Genomic DNA, 19,733 nt, shown 5'->3' with positions numbered 1-19,733 from the left:
CGTTAGCGGCGCACTGCGCATGCGCAAAACAGTGTGGACGGATGAGAATTAGCAGAGTTAGAGCTGGACAATGAAGATCGTGAAGATCCTGATGATGAAATATGGGAGGGGGCAGGCGGGCATTTTAAAAAGCCACAAGAGAAAAAAGTACGTACAAATGCTTAGAAATGATTTAGGCTACTAAATTAGGCTGTAGTGCAAAATAAGAATCGTTAGCAACTTTATAGGAATTACCTATTTGAAAATTTGGGTTGACTGTCCCTTTAATGCAGTATCAACCAGCTAGAGTACAAGTGGAGCGCTAATTTATTGTATGCGCCCGTAAAGGGACAAAGTTGCAGGTTAAATAACCAGCCATTACAAGTGGCTGGTTAATGCTACCATGAGCTTGCGGTTGCACTTTGTGCTAGCATTCAAAAACCAGAGATCATATCTCTGGTTAATGATAAAAAAATTTCCTCCAATTTGCCCCAAAATAAGGTGTAGTGTTCCTTAATAAAACTGCACTAAGCAGTTATAAGGGGCTAAAGTGAGCAGATGTGGGATGTTAGAAAACAAATGGCACTGAAAAGTGCCTTTACATTACAGTCTATGGGCACTGTGTTAAAACTGTTAATAGATATGTATATGCTTATTTCTTTCCAATGGCATGGAGAGTCCACAAATCCATTCTAATTACTAGCTAGAATTCAACTCCTGGCCACCAGAAGGAGGCAAATAACACCCCAGCAAAGCTTTACGTATCCTCCCACTTCCCACAATCCCCCAGTCATTCTTTGCCTTGTACATCAAGAGGATGTGCGAAGAAGGTGTCTGGAGATATATAATCCTTTAATGGGTAGTTTCCCTGCAAGCAAGGATTGGGGCTATGCTGTGTCCATGTAATCCTCTTTAGTAAGAGTAATGGTGGCTTTTAGCAGTTGGAAGACGGCGGGTAGTCCTTGCTTACCTTCCAACATTTAGGCTCCCCATATATAGAAAACCAGGGTTGGTTAGTCTGCTTTTCTTTCTCTTCAGGTCACTGTCAGATGTTATTTGTATTTGTCAGACCTGAGACGTGATGCCTGCCCTGCAGTTGAAGCTCCAAGGTCCCTGTCAGGCTGGGGTTGCTGAGAAATCTGCAAGAAGTAGAGTCTCATATCTTTCGGCTCTGTAGTGTGATTCCCTTATCTTATTTCCAGGTGGATAAGGTGGTTCTTGTACCGGATTGGGATTTCTTCCTTAGGGTTCCTTCTTCATGTCTCCGTCTTCTCTGAAGGGTTGTCTGTTTCTCATTCTGGAGGTAATTTCGTGCTCTAATATTCTTAGTTTTGTAAGGATTTTCATTAATCTTCTGCCCTTTTTTGTAGTATTTTCATCAATGAGGGCTAGAATCCAAGTCAACTTTTCTTTCTTCTGATTGAGGAGTGTCTTTCGGTTGGTCTGTGAAACAGATGGATCAGAGTCTCATGGGAGGATTTCGGTTCATTCAATCTGGGCTATTTTCTTCTTCCTGGGCCCTTTAAAACAGGGCTTCTGTGGGGACGATTCACTAGACGTCCTTTTTGATCCTCGTTTCATTCTTTTTCTAATTTTTCTAAATTTGATGTTTTTGACTCAGTTGAGGTTTCTTTTGGGAGATTGGTTCTTTGAGTGGTGGTGACCTCAGTTTAGGTACACCTTTCTTGTTTCTCCCTCCCATTCCATTCTGTGTCCTCTATCTTTGGTATTGGTTCCCACTAGTAATTTGAATGGATTTGTGGACTCTCCATGCCATTGGAAAGAAAATCAAATTTATACTTACCTGATAATTTTTTTCTTTCCTGGCATGGAGAGTCCACGACCCGCCCTTATATAAGTTTTTGGACGGCTTGTTTTGTTTTGTCAATTTCTAAACTTCAGGCACCTCTATACCCTTTGTGTCCTCTTCTCTTTCCATATTCCTTTGGCTAAATAACTGGGGGATTGTGGAAAGTGGGAGGATACTTAAAGCTTTGTTGGGGTGTTCTTTGCCTCCTCCTGGTGGCCAGGAGTTGAATTCCCATTAGTAATTAGAATGGATTCGTGGACTCTTCATATCAGGAAAGAAAATAATTTATAAGCTAAGCATAGATTTTGTTTTACATATATATTTATGTGTTAATATGTATATGTACACATAAACACATAAATATATATGTATATATTCATATACATATATATTTAAGCTGCGCAACTTACCCCCTTCGCTGCACTAAGTTCTGTGCCGTGTCTAGTGGTATCAGAACAACGCTCCTATTGAAGCCTATGGAAGCGCACTCTCGTGAGCACAAAGCTTCCATGTAATACGAACGTGACGTTTCGTCCACATTGCGCTTCACTTCTAATACCAGTGTACATTTGCGCACGCTGCTATTACTAGTGGAGAGAAAATATTGCGCTTGTGAAAGCACAATTTTGCGCTCCACTCATATATCTGGCCCTAAATGCTTTGTGTTACTTTTCTTATTTGCTGGACAGTTCACATTTGGTAATAGAAGTAAATTTCATTAGTAGATTTCATTACTTTATTTTCTAGTAGTTGTACAGTATTAAAATGCCATTTTTTGTCCATGCAGCCAGTGTTGAATCAGTAACTTTTTGCTTTGGCAAGGAGGGCACTACATCACTGTGCATCATTTTATTATGAAATAACTAGATGTGTGATGAAGATGTTATTTAACTTAATGTAGTGTTGTCAGCTCAATTTTTCATCTGGTAAAAAATATTTTCACAATTCTTTGTTGATGGGATAAATCAAGGTTGGAAACATAACTTACTTTGTAGTAGAGTTACTGCCACTGTTAAATCCCCACTTTCCCATAATGAATTCTCAATAAAATGAAAATGTGAGCATACAACCTCCCTCTGACTGTAATAATAATATTGGTTTGGAATTATAAACATTAAAGGAACACACAAGTCAACATTAAAGGGATATTCCGGTCATAATTTAAATTCACATTGAAGAATTACATCTTTAAATAGAAACATATTTACAATATACATGTATTGGTAAAAATGCTTCTACCACTGTTTTAGTGTTGGTATTTTAAAAATGCACGTGCATGTGAAGCATAGCTAGATATTCTCAGTGCACCAGCATTTTGAATACTACAGCTGTTCAGAGAGCCAGTGTGGATTGTATCATGTCAAGAATTAACAAACTGAGCCTTTACCAAGTGGTACAAGCACATTAGTCTCTCTGATTAAGTTCTGTGTTTAAATTGCTGGTGCACAATGCATACATAAATACTTATTTGAAACAGCAATAGCTTTTATTAGAAGCATTTTTGCTAATACATGTATTTTACAAAAATGATTCTATTCAGAACTTGAATCCACCCGTGTGGATTACAATTTTGGCTGGAATGTCCCTTTAAACATTCATGGAAAGAACATGCAATTTTAAGAGGCTGAATTTGCTTTTATGATCAAATTTACTTTGTTCTCTTGGTATCCTTTGTTGAAATGCATTAGGAGCAGCAGTGCACTACTCCTACCATAACAATTCTTGGCACTTCAAAAACATGGACTAATAAAGTATAATGCATTAGGGCCCTTTAAGTATTTTCTGTTTATTGTGTAACCTATTTGTTGTGAGATGAAAGGCAAACTTGTATTCGTAGAACATTGTTATAAACCCTATTGAGAAACAGAGAGCTATGTAATGCTTACTGTGCAAAAACTTATAACGTTCAGTGCTGTCGTATAAAGAACAGAAATGCAAAATACTAACTCATCCAATTTCTTGCTTCTTCTTTTTTTTCATTTTGTAATGAAAAGTTTATGCATATTTTAAATTCCAGCTCAAATCAATTTTTCTTTGCCTGTTATAAATAGCACAAGACGACATAACTAGGGCAATCTGCAACCCTCCTGAGCCATGTTAGAAATCTTGCTTCCCTTTATATATCCATGTTAGTCCTGTGGTGAGGAAATTTGAAAGTCTTGGTACAGTTTAAAACTGGTAATTAATTTCAACTTTTCAAATTATTTTAAATTTCTAATACATTGTCTACACAACCTAATTTTATAAAGTTCTGTCTCCTATAAAAAACCCTGATACAAAATGTTATGTTCTGTGGGATACTTTAAAACAAAAGTCTGAAATGTATTTAAATGGTTATTTAAAGTGAAGGTCAATTTGGATGAATTAGTGCCCAGTTTTAATAAACCTATTAAAAACAAGGGCACTTTAATTCATCAAAATTGACATTTCACTCCTTTTCTTCAAAAACTTACCTTTTAATCCTGAAAGCCGCTCCAGTGGTTCCCCCGGCCGTCGGAAGCCTCTTCTTATGTCAGAAATGACGAATCCGGCTTCTTCCAATCACGGCTTTCATCCCAGGGGATCATGGCCTGATGCAACACTGTGATTGGAGGAAGCCGGATTTGTCATTTTGGACCCGCAAAGAGGGCTTGCGATGGGCAGAGGAAGCGCTGCAGTGGCTTTATTAAAAACTGGGGACTAATTCATCCAAATTGACCTTCATTTTAAAATTCAAGAAATTTAAAGAAGACTTTTTTTTAATCTCTTGTGATTTGTTATAAAATTGCATCTTTTTGCTCACTGGTAACTCTAGTTTGAGCAAAAATTAATCCAGCTTCCTTCTAATGAAGTATGAAGCTAAACTACAACTCCATACCTGTTTGCCTGGCATTGCAGCTAGCAAGCAGCAATAAGCTGAGGTATTTAATATTGGACAAGTGTCTGTTTGTGCAACGCTGCCCCCTGCTCATGTGAGCAGGGGCTGTCAATCACCCTGGTAAGTTACCTTGCATCTCTTTCATTTAAGAGGAAATTTTGCAGGTCTCTGTTCATTTTTGCTTAGTCTTAAACATTTATAAACCAAGTGACCAGTGCTCTAAGCTTGTGTGATTCTTTAGGGGGACAGTGAACAAAAACAAACGTTTTGCATGAAATGCGTCTGGGATCATTGGGTGGTGATTCCTGTTCTTAATCCAATGTGCACATGTGGAGATTTCCTAATGATACTTGTGTTTTTAACGAGATTCAGTAAAATACATTTTTTTAATATACTGTGGCTTCTCTATTACTGAGCACAGTGCAGGGATCCATTGTTCTTTTGTAAAGAGTTACACCAACACAGGGGCGCTTGCTTCAGTACCCACGTCACAACATCCAGCACACCGCTAAGTTATTTTGCAGAACTGGCTTTTATCCGGCTGGAGCACTTTGAAGTTGTGAGATTCGTGATTCTTTAGGTGGCGTTTTTCAGTGTAAAATATAGCCTTCAAGAGTAGTGCAAACATGCACAATGCAAATCAGTTAAAGGGACAAATAACATTTCTTCCTTTTAATGTGTTAATAATGATCCATTTTTCCTTCTGGAGTGTAATTACGTTGTTAGCAAATAGCTCATTTACATTTATTTTGACACCTGAAATAGCTGTAAATATACATTTATATACTGTAAATTTTGTTACTGCAGTAATGGGTATTGAAAATATTTGTAAACATCATCCAGCAGAAAGAATTACACTTCCAATGGTGGTGGGTGACTGAGATAGGTAGCAACATGTTCGTTTTCAATTGTTATCTCAGAAAGAGATAATTAAGACCTTATATTTATTTAGCTCAATAATATAATTACATCTGTTCTCCCTGAAATATTGGTTCAGAATAGCAAAAATAACTATTTAATATATAAAAATAAACACAAAGGAGTAATATTCCATCCTTTTTATACTCTACAACTGGTATAATAAGTCAATGGAAACACAGAAAGGGGTAATCATTTTTATATCACACTTTGTTTAAGGGTATTATGATTATTTAAGTAGAATGTATTTGATGTTTCTCAAGGAACTAGAACAAACTTTTTTACACTAGTGATTTCCTCTATGGCCAACATTATTTGTACTTGGAGCTTAGAAATGTTTAATATTGATTTCATTTACACCAGGGCTGGAATACTGTTTTTGAGATTATATTTATTTAGGAAAAATGGATAACAAAGTATAACAACTGTAATATTCAAATGTAAGTCCTTGTCAACATACAGTATATTTTAGTTATTTAAAAACGGTAACTTTGCTTACAGGTAAAACTGAAGTAGAAAATTGTGTTAATAAAACATTTATATTACACTTTTACTATAAGTTTAGCAAATAGATTATCATGTACACATTTCACTTGAATATGTATTTAATTATACAGTTATTTATGAATTCATTACTGCGCCAGGCTGATCTTTTTCTAGATAAAAAATAGAGTCAGTTTACAATAATAAAAATGATTGTATATAATTTAAATGGAACACATATACTTGTCAAAAACTGGTACCTGAACACATCTTGCGAGCCAATAACAAGAGGCATATGTATGTAGCTACCAATCACCAGCAGGCTTACAGCAGTGAATTGCTTATCCTGAGCCAAACAACGTATGATTTTCAGAAAATAATATCAAAAGAATGGAGTAAGTGTGATAATAGAAGTAAATACTCTATCTGAAACATAACAATTCACAATTGACTTCCATGTTGGTTTAAAGTGAAAGTCAAGTCCCAAAAAATCTTTCATGTTTCAAATAGGGAATGTAATTTTAAACAACTTTCCAATTTACTTTTATCACCAATTTTGTTTTGTTCTCTTGGTATTCTTAGTTGAAAGCTAAACCTAGGAGGTTCATATGCTAATTTCTTAGACCTTGAAGGCCGCCTCTAATCTAAATGCATTTTGATGAAACCCCCAAAAAATTCTTTCATAATTCAGATAGATCATACAGTTTTTGTTAAAGCTTTCCAATTTACTTCTGTTACCTAATTTGTATAATTAATTTGGTATCCTTTGTTGAAGAAGCAGACATGCACTACTGGGAGTTAGCTGAAAGCCATTGACAAGCAGTATACATATGCAGCCACCCATCAGCAGTTCCTAAATATACTTAGGTATCCCTTTCAACAAAGGATATCAAGAGAACATAACAAATGTTAGGCTATACTTTGTTCTGAATACATTATGTAAGCAATGATTTATTTAGTGTTTAATTTCCCTTGAAAACACTGGTTTGTATGATAGGATAAAATAATATAAAAGGAAATCCAAAATAAATAAAATGCATATGTTTTTCAATTCTATCCCACAGAATATATTACTGTATAATGAATATATATTGTTTCTTTTTCTTTTAGAAGAGGGACGCAAGCTTAAAGGTGCTATCCAGCGCAGTACAGAGACTGGACTTGCGGTTGAGATGCCAAGTCGAACTGTACGTCAAGCAAGCCATGAATCTATAGAAGACAGTATGAATAGCTATGGATCTGAGGGAAAGTAAGTCATTCTCAGCGTCATTCCTTAATAATAAAAAAAAAAACTCAGGTTTAAAATTGAGCATCAATCCTAAAATATCCTCTGTACCATCTTTTTGTGAAAACTGTTGATTATGTAAATTTATGAGCGTCTCTACTGGAGTACGGCTATAATTGTTCATTGTTCCAGTTGTCATGCAGCAGAGTGAATACAGGTGTAGAACGCATGTGATCCAAACAATAAACTCATGAATATGTATAACAATATCATTATGAAAACTGTAATAGGAAAAGCTTAATGTGATCTAGAAGTGCACCTCCCCCCCCCCCCCCCCCCCAAACAATCCACCATTCAGTATTTGTACATAAGCATCTGACATTCGGAAGCCTTATATCTTATAAGCATATTCACTGAGTTCATGTGTTACCTGGTATGGGTGCACGTGCAGCAATAGTGACTCACTCTGCTCTGTATAAAGCACGTTGCATTGTAAGTTACAATAAATACTTAAAAAAAACGTGATTTATGAAGCTGCATAGATAGATGTCTTGCAAAGTCTCTGGTTCAGTGTTTTTCTGTATGATTTAACTCACCCTATAGTTTGCTTATACCTGCATGCCTAAAATAAGTCAAGGAAGGTCGACCATCTATAACCACCCACACAAACATCTTGCTTTGATTGGAGCATTTAGCCATATTAAAAAGACAATATAGTGCAAACATTATAATTAATTTTTTTTTAGAGAATGCAACTTTTTCACAGTTGAAGCTATAACTCTGTGTTTAGCCTTTGAAAAGGTTAAACACATAGGTAAAATGCTGCTCTATATATGCAGAAAACTGCTGGTTTTGAGCAGGAAACAGCTGGTGAGCCAACCAGCAGCAGCAATCGCATGTTCCTGTCAATCTTCAGTGTATTCAGCTCTGCAGCTGCTTTGCGTTCATCTCCAAACTGGACTTTAATCATGTGTTTAACCTCATTGTGGGGATTAAACACATAGAATTGCAATGCAAAATGTGTGCTTGTTCTAATGAATTAGAGCATGTAATGTATACAGTAGAATGTCCCTTTAATTATAAATAAAATTGATAAATGGGATTCATAAAGGATGTAAAAATTGTCTTATAACAAACAAAAATATATATGCTCTCAAATGCCACTAGCATTGCAGCCCATTGGCATTTTAAGCCGAGGGCCTGAACTTTAGTGTTTGTCACATGGGACTTTGTCCTTTACATTTGTGACCTTTAGTTGTTTATGCTTTTATTTTGTGATTTGTTTCTATTTTGCCAATTCTTTTCTAATAGATTTTTCCTTGATAAATAGTGCAAAAATTAGGAAACTGAGCAAGAGGCATTTAATATTTTTATTGGTTAGTGAGAGATGTGTAATCTATCTCTATATGTTGTTTTATCATAGAAAATTTGCAGCAGCACCGCCAATTCATAAGAACAAATTATTTATTAAGATATAGACAGTAAAAAGACATTCAGCCAGATTACGAGTTTTAAACACTATAGGGAGATTAACGAGTGCCACCTCCCTATAGCGCTGCTATTACATGTTTTAAAAAAGCAGGCTTGTGCGGGCGATATGGTTGCATTGAGTTCCATACCGCACCGAAATACAAGCCAGCTTTATGTGGACTTCTCCTAAAGTAAAGATTGGACTTTGCAAAATATTACTGGAGCAGTAATCACGTAAGGGACAATTGACATGTACTGGGACACAGCCTAAACTTTCGGGGTGTTTGTTGTTCCTAGTGTGGTGCCACAGTATTGCAGTTGTTAGCATTGATTGAAGCATTGCCCTTGCACATAACTCACGGAGCTCTCTGCTTTTGAAAAACTAAACCACCGGCAACCTGACCCAGTGATTGGCGGAGGAGTGCAGCACATGTAGGAGACACGTCACAACCCGAACAAATGGCTATTTGCACGCCGAAAAAATAAGTACTGAAGGTAAAAGGGTCAGAGAAAGGCAGTGTATGTCTGCAACTTTCGTATTCTGGTGAGTGAATAACATTCTGGGCAACATTGATCGTTTATGATAAGATGATATTATTCCAAAAAATGCTTATAAAATAATCTATGGAAAGTAACGTACAAACACCATAATCCAACTTCCTGCTTATCACCAATATTTGTTTGACACACATCCAAAGACTGGATACATTATTACAGAGCAGGATAAAAATTTGTTACAAGGTCTGGAAAAGAGCTTATTAACACGCTCATAACCTCAAGTACCTTTCTTTTGATATTTGAAAGGACATTTGGAATATATATTTTAAACACTTTTTTAAGTTTTGTTGTTGTTAATAGAATATTGTGTATTTAATCTAAGGTGCACCTTATATCATCATTTTTTAATGCATATAATGTATAAGTTTTATAACTGACTACTAAATAAACAAATATATATATCTTAATTGATAGTTCTATATCAGTTTTATTAATTATAGGTGTATACCATCCTTGTGCTTTCTAAAATAACAGTTATTAGATTTGGTAGAGCTCTTTTTGAGCGCACTCTTATCCTGTGTATATTGTAGAATTTTATAGTGTGATTTTTGGGAAATATCACTCTTAAAGAGTTGCGGTATCTACCTATTGGGTATTTTCACTATTAAATACAAACTTACCTATAAAATAAAGCCTAAGCTAACTACAATATAACTAATAGTTACATTGTAGCCATCTTAGGTTTTATTTTTATTTTACAGGTAAATGTTTATTTATTTTAACTAGATAGACTAGTTAGTAAATAGTTATTAACTATTTACTAACTACCTAGTTAAAATAAATACAAATGTGCCTGTAAAATAAAACTTAACCTGCCTTAAAATAAAATAAAATAAATTAAATTAATTAAATACAATTATCTAAATTACAAAACCCCCCCCACTAAATTACACAAAATAAAAAACAAAATTATCAAAAATAAAAACGAATTACACCTAATCTAATAGCCCTATCAAAATAAAAAAGCCCACCCAAAATTAAAAAAAAAACCTAGCCTACACTAAACTGCCAATGGCCCTAAAAAGGGCCTTTTGTGGGGCATTGCCCCAAAGAAATCAGCTCTTTTACCTGTAAAAAAAATTCAACAAACAACCCCCCAACAGTAAAACCCACCGCCCACACAACCAAACCCCTCAAATAAAAACCTATCTAAATAAACCTAAGCTAAACATTGCCCTGAAAAGGGCATTTGGATGGGCCTTGCCCTTAAAGGGCATTTAGCTCTTTTACATTGCCCAAAACCCTAATCTAAAAATAAAACCCACCCAATAAACCCTTAAAAAAACCTAACACTAACCCCGACAATCCACTTAGTTCTCGAAGACCGGACATCTATCCTCATTGAGGTGGCAGAAGTCTTCATCCAAGTGGACAGAAGTCCTCCTCGAAGCTGGCAGAAGTCTTCATCCAAGCGGGCAGAAGTCTTCATCCAGATGGCATCTTCTATCTTCATCCATCCGGCGCAGAGCGGGTCCTTCTTCAAGACATCTGGCGCGGAGCATCCTCTTCTTAACGAAATCCGCTGGAAAATGAAGTTTCCCTTTAAGTGACGTCATCCAAGATGGTGTCCCTTACTTTCCGATTGGCTGATAGAATTCTGTCAGCCAATAGGAATTAAAGGGGAAAAATCCTATTGGCTGTTGCAATCCCCTTTAATTACTATTGGCTGATAGAATTCTATCAGCCAATCGGAATGTAAGGGACGCCATCTTGGATGACATCACTTAAAGGGAAACTTCATTTTCCAGAGGATGTTCCGCGCCGGATGTCTTGAAGATGGACCCGCTCCGCACCGGATTGATGAAGATAGAAGATGCCGTCTGGATGAAGACTTCTGCCGCTTGGATGAGGATGTATGTCTGGTCTTCGAAAACTGTAAGTGGATCATTGGGGGTTAGTGTTAGTTTTTTTTTAAGGGTTTATTGGGTGGGTTTTAGTTTTAGATTAGGGTTTTGGGCAATGTAAAAGAGCTAAATGCCCTTTTAAGGGCAGTGCCCATCCAAATGCCCTTTTCAGGGTAATGTTTAGCCTAGGTTTATTCAGATAGAATTTTATTTGGGGCGGTTTGGTTGTGCGGGTGGTGGGTTTTACTGTTGGGGGGTTGTTTGTATTTTTTTTTACAGGTAAAAGAGCTGATTTTTTTAGGGCAATGCCCCGCAAAGGCCCTTTTAAGGGCAATTGGCAGTTTAGTGTAGGCTAGGGTTTTTTATTTTATTTTGGGTGGACTTTTTTATTTTGATAGGACTTTTAGATTAGGTGTAATTAATTTTTATTTTTGATAATTTTGTTTTTTATTTTGTGTAATAAGTGTTTATTTTTTTTTGTAATTTAGAGAATTGTACTTAATTAATTTAATATATTTTATTTTATTGTAATGTTAGGTTTTATTGTAAGGCAGGTTTGGTTTTATTTTACAGGTAAATTTGTATTTATTTTAGCTAGGTAGTTAGTAAATAGTTAATAACTATTTACTAACTAGTCTACCTAGTTAAAATAAATACAAACTTACCTGTAAAATAAAAATAAAAACTAAGCTACAATGTAACTATTAGTTATTTTGTAGCTAGCTTAGGTTTTTTTTTTACTGGTAAGTATTTAGTTTTAAATAGGAATTATGTAGGTAATAATTGTAAGTTTAATTTAGATTTATTTTAATTATATTTAAGTTAGGGTTACGTTAGGGTTTAGGGGTTAATATATTTATGTAGTGATATGGGAGGCCAGAGGTTTAGGGGTTAATAGTAAATTGTATTATATTTCGTTGTGGGGGGCTTGCTGTTTAGTAGTTAATAGGTTTATTATAGTGGCGGTGTGGGCGGACGGCAGATTAGGGGTTAATAATCTTTAAATAGTGCTTGTGATGCAGGAGTGCAGCGGTTTAGGGGTTAATAGGTTTATTATAGTGGTGACGATGTTGGGGAGCAGCGGAATAGGGGTTAATAAATGTTTTAAGTGGCGGCAATGTCCAGAGCGGCAGATTAGGGGTTAATAATTTTATTATAGTGTTTGCGATGAGGGAGGGCCTCGGTTTAGGGGTTAATAGATAGTTTATGGGTGTTTAGTGTACTTTTTAACACTTTAGTTATGAGTTTTATGCTATAGCTTTGTAACGTAAAACTCATAACTACTGACTTTAGATGGCGGTACGAATCTTGTGGTTATAGGCTGTACCGTTCACTTTTTGGCCTCCCAGGCAAAACTCGTAATACCGGCGCTATGGAAGTCTCATTGAAAAAGGACTTTTTTTTAAAGTGCGGTACTGACGTTGCATGACGGCCAAAAAGGTGTACGGTACACCTATACCTACAAGACTTGTAATAGCGGCGTTAGCAGAGGCGTAACTAGAAACCACAGGGCCCAGGTGCAAGAATCTAAGAAGGGCCCCCCAGCCCCCCCCAAAAAAAACCTGAATTTGATATATATCTTTTTTTATATATATATATAATTAAAACACAGAAAAAAATGTGAATCAGATTACATGTCTGCAAAAGGAGGTACCCTGTGCCCACAGTCTGTGAGATGGTCTAACCCCCTATTACTGTATATAGTGACACTGTTTAACCCACCAGTACTGTATATAGTGAGTCAGTGACACAGTCTGTAATCTGCTGGTTAGATGGCTGGCCTGACCCTACCCGCCCCAGTACTTTATACAGTGACCACAGTAGTCTGTGACATGGTCCAGCCCCCCTGTACTGTATATAGTGGTACTGTATAGACTGACACTGTTTACCCCCTGCCCCCCCCCATGCTGTAGTAACAGGGTCTGTAATTTGCTAGTTCCACAAACATACACATACATGCATGAATACACACATAGTCACATACATACATACCTCACACACACACACATAAACACCAATGGGTAAAACAGAAACACTAACCCCTGTATTCAGAGACACTAGTGAAGCATCATGTCACACTCACATGATATCAGTGCAGGCAGTGGCAGGTCAGGTTTTTTTTTTTTTTTTGAAGCTGGGACCCCACCCTTTGGGGCCCAGTCGCAATTGCGACCTCTGCACCCCCTGTAGTTTCGCCCCTGGGCGTTAGGCAAAAAGCAGCGTTATGAAGCATAACAATGCTTTTCACTCATAATGCAAAACTCGTAATCTAGCTGAATGTTTCAGGCCAACGTCATTAATCATTACATGATTAAGGACATGGGTCTGAAACGTTGTCTTCTACTGTTTATCGCTCAATAAATAATTTGTTCTTATGAATTGATGCTGCCGCAATTTTTCTATGTGATGACCTGTTTTTTTTTTGTGTAAACCCTGACAGCCTTCACACCTGGATATCTGTTTTAGCCTAAGTGCTGAATATTTTGGTTGTTATATGTTGTTTTAAATAAGCTTGTGAGCCATTGCTTTAAAACAGTAACATAACATATTCTGCAGATAGAATCTCCCAAAAGATTCTGGATTTTTTAATTTTATATTTTTAAGGAATAGTATGCAAGTGGAACTCCCAGTATCCTCTGTGAAGCAATTAAAGAGTAATTACTGACCATTATTTTATACAAAGATGAGGTGGGTGCATAAGAAGTCAGTTTATAAATATCTAAAGTATATTCACTAGGATGCCTTGTAAATTTTGAAAAACATAAAAAATTTTTTTTTGCTTTATTCAAACATAATTCTATTTCCATTCTGGTCAGCAGACCAAATCCTGAGTCTCATGGCTAATCAAGAAGAGTCTTATCTGTTTTTTCCCCCTCGCTTAAAGAATGTAGGACCAGGTTACATTTGCGTGCAAGCGAAAAGGGGTTTATTGCTGCGGTTTGTGTTCCTTGGGCTTACCGCTCGTATTACGAGTCGTAATCTTGATTTAGGCTACAATGATTACTGTGACTTCAGAGCTCTGGTTAACTGTTTTGTGAAACTAAAAAGTTGCACAAAACACATCATAATAACACTATCTAATAAACATTATTAATATACTGTATGTATGTATATTAATAATTACTAATATATGTATATATATATATATATATATATATATATATATAAATATATATATAAATGTCTATATATGTATTTATACAGGGAGTGCAGAATTATTAGGCAAGTTGTATTTTTGAGGATTAATTTTATTATTGAACAACAACCATGTTCTCAATGAACCCATTATAGCTATTTTAGGGGGATATCTGTGTGTGCAGGTGACTATTACTGTGCATAATTATTAGGCAACTTAACAAAAAACAAATATATACCCATTTCAATTATTTATTTTTACCAGTGAAACCAATATAACATCTCAACATTCACAAATATACATTTCTGACATTCAAAAACAAAACAAAAACAAATCAGTGACCAATATAGCCACCTTTCTTTGCAAGGACACTCAAAAGCCTGCCATCCATGGATTCTGTCAGTGTTTTGATCTGTTCACCATCAACATTGCGTGCAGCAGCAACCACAGCCTCCCAGACACTGTTCAGAGAGGTGTACTGTTTTCCCTCCGTGTAAATCTCACATTTGATGATGGACCACAGGTTCTCAATGGGGTTCAGATCAGGTGAACAAGGAGGCCATGTCATTAGATTTTCTTCTTTTATACCCTTTCTTGCCAGCCACGCTGTGGAGTACTTGGACGCGTGTGATGGAGCATTGTCCTGCATGAAAATCATGTTTTTCTTGAAGGATGCAGACTTCTTCCTGTACCACTGCTTGAAGAAGGTGTCTTCCAGAAACTGGCAGTAGGACTGGGAGTTGAGCTTGACTCCATCCTCAACCCGAAAAGGCCCCACAAGCTCATCTTTGCTGATACCAGCCCAAACCAGTACTCCACCTCCACCTTGCTGGCGTCTGAGTCGGACTGGAGCTCTCTGCCCTTTACCAATCCAGCCACGGGCCCATCCATCTGGCCCATCAAGACTCACTCTCATTTCATCAGTCCATAAAACCTTAGAAAAATCAGTCGTGAGATATTTCTTGGCCCAGTCTTGACGTTTCAGCTTGTGTGTCTTGTTCAGTGGTGGTCGTCTTTCAGCCTTTCTTACCTTGGCCATGTCTCTGATTATTGCACACCTTGTGCTTTTGGGCACTCCAGTGATGTTGCAGCTCTGAAATATGGCCAAACTGGTGGCAAGTGGCATCTTGGCAGCTGCACGCTTGACTTTTCTCAGTTCATGGGCAGTTATTTTGCGCCTTGGTTTTTCCACACGCTTCTTGCGACCCTGTTGACTATTTTGAATGAAACGCTTGATTGTTCGATGATCACGCTTCAGAAGCTTTGCAATTTTAAGAGTGCTGCATCCCTCTGCAAGATATCTCACTATTTTTGACTTTTCTGAGCCTGTCAAGTCCTTCTTTTGACCCATTTTACCAAAGGAAAGGAAGTTGCCTAATAATTATGCACACCTGATATAGGGTGTTGATGTCATTAGACCACACCCCTTCTCATTACAGAGATGCACATCACCTAATATGCTTAATTGGTAGTAGGCTTTCGAGCCTATACAGCTTGGAGTAAGACAACATGCATAAAGAGGATGATGTGGTCAAAATACTCATTTGCCTAATAATTCTGTACACAGTGTATGTGTTTATATGTATTTGCAGACATATATACACATATAAACACATAAATACATATGTATACATATATAGACATATATGTAAGTACATTGGAGTCCTTTACAGTTAAGTAGGTGAAAACATGTTAACGTATATTTATGTAATATTCATATTTAATATAGTGTTATACTATGTATTTACTGTAAATATGTCCCATTATTCCTGTATATATCGGTATATATCTATACCTATACATAATCATGTATATATATAGGTATGCCAGGGTGCTGAATAGAATAAGTAAACATTTATACTCTATTAGACCCTCCCCCTGTGCAAATATAATAGAGTATAAATGTTTCCTTTTCACTGTATGCATGTTGGTCTAATGAAGGGGTGTATTCCTCAAAATGTCACTGAATAAAAGGCACTTGCTGCACCTTTTTTCAAGCCCAGTGAGTGCTGTCTTTTATGTACTTATATATAGGTATAGATATATATTGTACCAAAAAACATCAGATATATGTAGAAATATTTATTTATGAATAAATAGAACATATTCTTGTATGTGAATAACTTTGGAATGTCAAATATTCATATTTTCATGTTGGGTTAGCGCACATGAGAATATGTGATTGGGTTTGTGCGAGAGTGGGGTGTTTGTTTTTTTTTCCACTTTTTTTCTCCATTGACTTCTATGGGAGAATATATGAACGTGCACTCAATATTCTAAGTTCGGCTTTTTTGCGCTCAACAGTTTACTTTCCACTCACAATACGAGTACAAGATGACGCATGCAAAAAGCTTACTTCTAGCACAATTAACGCTCGACTGGAAGCGTTAATTAGCGCTCCACTTGTAATCTGGCCCATAGTTGGGTAACTTATTTTCTGTGTGTTTGTTATGGCTGGACTTAAAGAGCAAATAATATGGCTCAAGTAAGTGGTAGCAACATTTTTATGAATTACATAATTTTGTCATCATTGCTAGCATCACTTTGAAACTACCATAGCAACAGTATAAATTATAAATGTTTTATGCTTTAACTACATGATCATTAGTTAACCTTAAACTGACAACTGAATCAGACTTCACGCTGACAGCTGCTGCTGAGTTGATGGACAAGCTTTGCAGCGCGCTGTAAGTGCAGTCATTACAAAGGTGCATGTATCTTAATAGAATTGGAACTAAATCAATAATGCTCCATTGAAACTTAATGTTCCTTCTAGATATATTGATGTTGCCTATGGATCTCCATTTCCATGATTTATTCTGACATCATTTATTTAACTAAAGACAAAACCTCCATCGCAGGTATTTTTATTTTGCAGTATTCTCTAGAATGTTTTATTATAAGTGCAACCAGATAATTCAGAGATATAGCTTGATTTCAATAAAATCAAATGTGTAATTAGTAAAATATTAACACACTTTTGATTGCTTGAAAGTGACTTTGCTATAGGGATATTCTAATATAAAAATAAAATGCTGTAATTCAAGAGAACATTTTATTTTAACACCAGTGTATCCCTTACAAACCATATTTTTAAGTCTAGCAAAGTGGTTAAAGGGACATAAAACCCCAAAATGTTCTTTCTTGATTCAGATAGAAAATACCATTTTAAACAACTTTCTAATTTACTTCTATTATATAATTTGTTTAATTCTTTTGGTATCATTTGTTGAAGGAGCAGCAATGCACTACTGGTTTGTAACTGAACACATGGATACACCAATGACAATCTGTATATATATGCAGACACCAATCAGCAGCTAGAACCTATGTTCTTTGCTGCTCCCGAGCTTACCTAGATAAACCTTTCAACAAAGGATAACAAGAGAAGGAAGCAAATTAAATAATTGAAGTAAATTGCAAAGTTGTTTAAAATTGTATTTTCTATCTAAATTATGAAATACATTTTTTGGGTTTCATGTACATTTAAGCATACAACTAAAATCAAGCAAGGGGTCACAACGCTTTGCAGCTTCTAAAAATCCTGCAGACCAAATTCTGTTTTTGTATTTGAAAAATACTACTTTTATATTAGATATGTTATAATAACTAGTATTTATATAGCGCCTTTCTCCCAGTACTCAAAGTGCTTTTTCAGCGCTCGCTCTTGGAATTAACCAAATCGGCAGCTGAATAGTAATAGCTGTTATTATTACCCAATTTAATGGTACTCATTTTATCGACCTCAGAAGAATGAAGGGCTGAGTCGGCCCTTCTGGATTTGAACCTGTGACCTTGGATCTTTTAAACAGGCTTTTTTGTAGTCAGGGAATTTACCATCTGAGCTACCTCACCGGCCTTACCATGTTGCAGGCCTTACCATTGTTACTTAAAGAGACACTAAACCCAATTATAAAATTTCATGATTCAGATAGAGCATGAGATTTTAAGCACCTTTCTAATTTACTCATATTATCAATTTTTCTTTGTTCTCATTCTATCTTGATTTATCTGAATCATGAAAAAAAATGTGTGGTTAGTATCCCTTTAATTTACATACAGTATAATATAACACAAAATTAAAAAAAAAAAAAACTATATCCCGAAATACACACTACAGAGTACCTATTTTAATATTCCTGCTTTACTGATCAGACAGATAGAATTGGCTCTACCTCTGAGTGCAGCTGTTTAGTGGTGCTACAGTAATGGATGGGAGCAAATACCATCCAAATTAACAAATGTCAATCTAGCACTCTCCAAAAATAGCCAGGAACTAATATGAGCTACTGCCCAGCTCACAGTAACAATCAAAAAGCAACAAAAAAGTTCCTTATGGCTTGTTATAGTCCCTTTATTAAGTAGACGTGGGGATCAAGGTTACAGCACACAACGTTTCGGGACAATCCCCTTAATCATGTGACACCTACTAACACTGCCCTGCCTTCCTTTATAGTCATTTCAAATAATGATGTAATTACTTATTTAGGTCTAATACCCCCCCCCCCCTTTATCACTATAGGTAAACATCACCTGGATACACATATTCAACCACTAGAGGGCAGTGAAGTATATATAAAAAATATGTTACAGTCAAAAAAAAACACACTATGTAAATACATATACAATCTAACTAATATGTTAAAAACAATACTATACAGTATTATGAAATAAATGTAAATACAGCAAAGCAATTTTACCAAACATGTTATCGGTCAGAAATCATATTCATACGTAATTAAACCATTTATAGCATATTCAGTAGAATACCGACCAGTTAATATCTTTATTTAACTTATTGGGTTCCATAGTATTTAATTTGAATATCCAAATGATCTCACGTTGTTTCAACAATGTTTGCCTATTTCCTCACCTAGGTGTGTCAACCTTCTCAATCACTTGAAAGCGTAGTTGATTTATCTGGTGACCCTCATGTATAAAATGTGCGGCTACTGGTGCAGTTAATATTCCACAGTGGATATTACTCTTGTGTTCATTCATCCGATCTCTGCCCGTCTTGTGGTCTGCCCAACGTAGCCACTCCCACATGAGCATTTTATCAAATAAATAACATAAGAAGAGTTACAAGTATAATGTCCGTTGTGGAAAAACTTGTGATCAGTGAGAGGATGTGTAAAGTAGGGACCCTTAATAACCGAACCACAGTTCACACATCCCAAACAGGGAAAACAACCTAAGTTTTTCTTGGCAATGAATGTTTGTTTCAAAGATTTACTAGAACCTATGTCAGTTCTAATTAGACTGTCTCTCAAATTACAACTTCTCCTATAAACAGGCATAGGGTAACTATTAAATTCCTCAACCTCTGTAATACAGTCACTAACAAGATGCCAGTGTTTGTGTATAGCTTTTAATACATTTTTACTCTGGTTGGAAAACTCTAAGAGAAAGACGAATCTTTTAGGTTTAATTTTATGAGTCTTAGGTTCTTT

The 19,733-nt window shown here is 36.0% G+C and overlaps 1 protein-coding gene across 2 annotated transcripts in view; it reads left to right on the top strand.

The window, feature by feature from the left end:
* RIMS4 (regulating synaptic membrane exocytosis 4) overlaps positions 1 to 19,733 on the top strand; it is a 318,791-nt gene that overhangs the window by 141,189 nt on the left and 157,869 nt on the right. Inside the window, exon 2 of one of the 2 annotated variants that reach the window (XM_053693445.1) lies at positions 7,158 to 7,296. In XM_053693445.1, coding sequence (XP_053549420.1) covers positions 7,158 to 7,296 — 139 coding nt within the window. The remainder of the gene's footprint in view (positions 1 to 7,157; positions 7,297 to 19,733) is intronic. The other variant, XM_053693454.1, reaches the window with a different exon arrangement.

The sequence above is a fragment of the Bombina bombina genome, chromosome 1 (genome assembly GCF_027579735.1).
Source record: "Bombina bombina isolate aBomBom1 chromosome 1, aBomBom1.pri, whole genome shotgun sequence".
NCBI classification, from domain to species: Eukaryota; Metazoa; Chordata; class Amphibia; order Anura; family Bombinatoridae; genus Bombina; species Bombina bombina.
The sequence above is the reverse complement of the archived record's forward strand: the minus strand, read 5'-3'. Positions and strand labels throughout refer to the sequence as shown.